General features: G+C 37.0%; 1 protein-coding gene across 1 annotated transcript; it reads right to left on the bottom strand.

The window, feature by feature from the left end:
• Nucleotides 1-796: 796 nt before the first annotated feature.
• LOC113816984 (cytoplasmic dynein 2 intermediate chain 2) lies at nt 797-2919 on the bottom strand (the record flags this gene model as incomplete). The annotated part of the gene is given in 3 exon segments (XM_027368977.2): nt 797-1755; nt 2190-2398; nt 2752-2919. Coding segments are annotated over 3 exon segments (507 nt in total), but the record flags the coding sequence as incomplete, so codon positions are not given.
• Between the last annotated feature and the right edge of the window lie 660 nt (nt 2920-3579).

Raw genomic sequence — 3579 nt, 5'->3', positions numbered from 1 at the left:
CGCTTTTTTCTACAAATAATTGCCAACCTCACCTAAAACTAGTGACTTTGGGAAGATCAAACTCGGACCCCATATGTATATTATATATATATATATATATATATATATATATATATATATATATATATATATATATATATATATATATATATATGTAAACACTCTACATTCAAATGTTTGCTAAGCCCACACCCCTAAACCTGATGCGGGGGTGCTTCAAAATACACCAATAAATTCATGAAAATTATTACGCTCTGAAAAGCCGTTATTACCTTGTATTCATCTACCATATTCATTGTTTTTCTTTTTTATTATACAGAAGTTTAAGGCATACTGCTTAAAATAATTCATATATTTGACTCTAGACTTAATCTATGCATTTATGTCTCCATAACTTTCCATAATTATTTGTATTTTCATTACCTTTAAATGGCATAGTTATTGTGGACCATTGTTTTTCTCTTAGGTGAATAACTGGGTCTAGTAAATATCCCTAACAGACAAGTTGCTTCGCATTTTTATAATTTCAGCGCTCTGTAACCAGAGAATATAATTTCCTACCCACAATTCATTTTAGAGCCCTCACTAAAAATGAAAGCTCACTACACGAAAATGGAGTCAGACCAAACAAATCAGTTGTTAGAAGAACCTCTTTCTGCACTGGCTATATTTAAGATATGGAAATTGAAGTTAAGATCCTAAAAAGGACTTTCAATTAAACCTATTGATTTTCCATAATATAACAGTAATAATAAAAAAAACAACAACATTGGATGTCGATTTCTCAAAACTACACTTGACTTCACGGTGCAATTTTATTGACTCATCTTCTGAACAAACTGAGTAAAGTATAATTTTCTTTCTCATATAATTACAGAGGTGTGAAGGGAGCGGCTTTTCTCAGATAATGTCTCTGCTTCCAGTTACAGTGCTGCAAATGTTATAAGAAAAAAAAAATGTTTTATCAAAGTTACACCACTTATATGGGAAAAAACGTATGAATGAGAGTGAATATATTCGCAGTGCAAGAGATGTATTGTTTTTCATTCTCATTTATATTTTTTAAAGCATTTGTCGCAATGGACACTTTTTCCTCCTATCTGTCGCAGCTACAGAAGAAAATGGATACGGTATCTTGGGAAACTAATAGAAGCATTTGGAGCAAGGATACACATTCAAAATAACAACAGCAACAACAAAAATAATAATAATGGTAGTTTTATGATTACAAAAACACATATTTAACATTATAACCCAGATGACTAAAAAAAGCTCCAAATAAACAACGGGAGGGAGAGAGAGGGAGGGAGGGAGAGAGAGGGAGGGAGGGAGAGAGAGGGAGGGGGGGAGGGAGGGAGAGAGAGACTGGGAGGGAATAGGGGAGGGAGGGAAAAGGGGAGGGAGGGAAAAGGGGAGGGAGGGAAAAGGGGAGGGAGGGAGGGAGAGAGAGAGAGAGAGAGAGAGAGAAAATTTGAAGGGTGAAGGATTTTACAAAAATGTTTAAAAAATCTTTTTCGGTCTGATTTTAAAGTCTTACATAGCAATATATCATTTTTTTCATTTTTTCACTCAATTCTCTTTATATAACCTGGCTGTACATGGGTCTAACATTATGATATTACAGACTACTCTGCCAGATTGCCCAAGAGTGTAAAAAGAGTGGACAGTTCCGTCGGGGTTGGAGAAACAGCACTGTTCGGCAGCTGCCATAAGGAGACTCTTCCCAACTGATCCCCAGCAGCAATAAGAGCCATGCTAGAAAGAAAGAAGAAAAGGGATTATCAATGGACTTTTCAACAGGTCCTCTAACAAACAAACACATAGTAATTAATAAACAAATAAATAGCATAAATCAATAGCATATGTCATAATGTATCATTATAAAATATTTTGTTTATAAAAAAAATATAAATAACAATACAATTTACAATTATGATACAGCTCAAAGAAATAAAACCATACACATGTATAAAATAGAACTAATGAAAGAGTAACCCCAGATTAGAAAAAGCAATAAAGTGTGAAAAAAGACATAACAAATAAAAATACAGAACAACAGGGCTGAAATATAAAATCCTTTACAAAGATAAAATACAATAAAAAAATTAGCCGAAGTCAGGCAAAGAAAAAGAAAAGAAGAAACTAACTCATACAACTTCATAACTTTTCTCCTGAATTTGTTTCCTTACTTCTTCTTATTAAATGCTGTGGTAGTAATCGGAGAAGGTTTCTCAGCAGCTGGTAAAGTGAGGGATGGTTCGCAGTTTTTCAGACCAAAGTCATAAAGTACAACCTGGCCTGTCACAAGCCCCACCGCAACACCCAGCGGCCTGGACAGAGACCAGTGAGCACAACTTATGTTCTGTTCACTGTATATCACACTGACTGGTTTGTTGGGCTGAAGAAAAGAAGAAGTGTATATATCAAACCATTTGTTTCATAACACTGCAGAAGACATACACGCACTGCTTTCAGAACAGCAAATGTTCCTTGAGGTAAACACTATGCATATATCTATATAAGAAATTAGGAAATTCATGCTTGTACATATACATAAATACGCCTTTTGCGGAACAGTTGACCATCCTTCAAAATAAACATACATTATTAAAAAAAAAAAAAAAATGTCTACATGTCGTATGTCTATAACATATACAAGCTTTTGCACCCACAGCAACAACTACACCTACAGCCATCCGCACACACAAATGCCCACACACCTACACACATTTAAACTGCAAGCAATATTACCTGGAGAAGACTGTAAAGCCTAATTTCATTATCTGAAGCTGCAGACAGGATAGCATTTCTGTGGTGTGGAGAACACTCTGCGGTTATGACCCGTCCTGTGTGAGGGGCCAACACAGAGGTTACACACTTCTTCAGTCCTATACCAGCAAACTCCACGCCAGTGGGTACCTGTTTTGTTAAGAGATTAATGATATGATCGAAATGCACTTTTGGAGGTGATACCAATAAGGACATTAATCAGTCGATGCATTCCTCTCATACTGTGATTCTTATACTGATATAGTAAATCCTTTTAGAGAGAGGGAGGGAAGGAGGAAGGGAGGGAGAAGTGTGTGTGTGTGTGTGTATGTGTGTGTGTGTGTGTGTGTGTATGTGTGTGTGTGTGTGTGTGTGTGTGTGTGTGTGTGTGTGTGTGTGTGTGTGTGTGTGTGTGTGTGTGTGTGTGTGTGTGTGTGTGTGTGTCTGTGTGTGTGTGTGTGCGCGCGCGCGCGTGTGTGCATCCTCAATCTTTTGCTTGTTGTGTGTGGGGGAGGGGGTGGGCTTATGAGCAACTAATTTTGCATGATCTTTTCTTCTCCCCCTTTCCTATTATGTTTCTTCTTCATCTCCTGTCCACTCCCTAAGTTGTGAGAGCCGTGCTGAAAGGAAGCAAGGCTGGCTTTCTGTCAGTCCTGAACGGCTCTTCCTTCTTTACCCTTGTCACTGCTATACTAATCTACAGCGCTCTACAACCTTCGACATCTAACACATTTTGTCCTACCATTAACTATTTTTTATACTTTTAACTACAATACTCTAGCATAGGCCTGGTGCACTGTTTGTTTTGAC

This window comes from Penaeus vannamei, chromosome 2 (assembly GCF_042767895.1).
Source record: "Penaeus vannamei isolate JL-2024 chromosome 2, ASM4276789v1, whole genome shotgun sequence".
In the NCBI taxonomy this organism is placed as follows: Eukaryota; Metazoa; Arthropoda; class Malacostraca; order Decapoda; family Penaeidae; genus Penaeus; species Penaeus vannamei.
The sequence above is the reverse complement of the archived record's forward strand: the minus strand, read 5'-3'. Positions and strand labels throughout refer to the sequence as shown.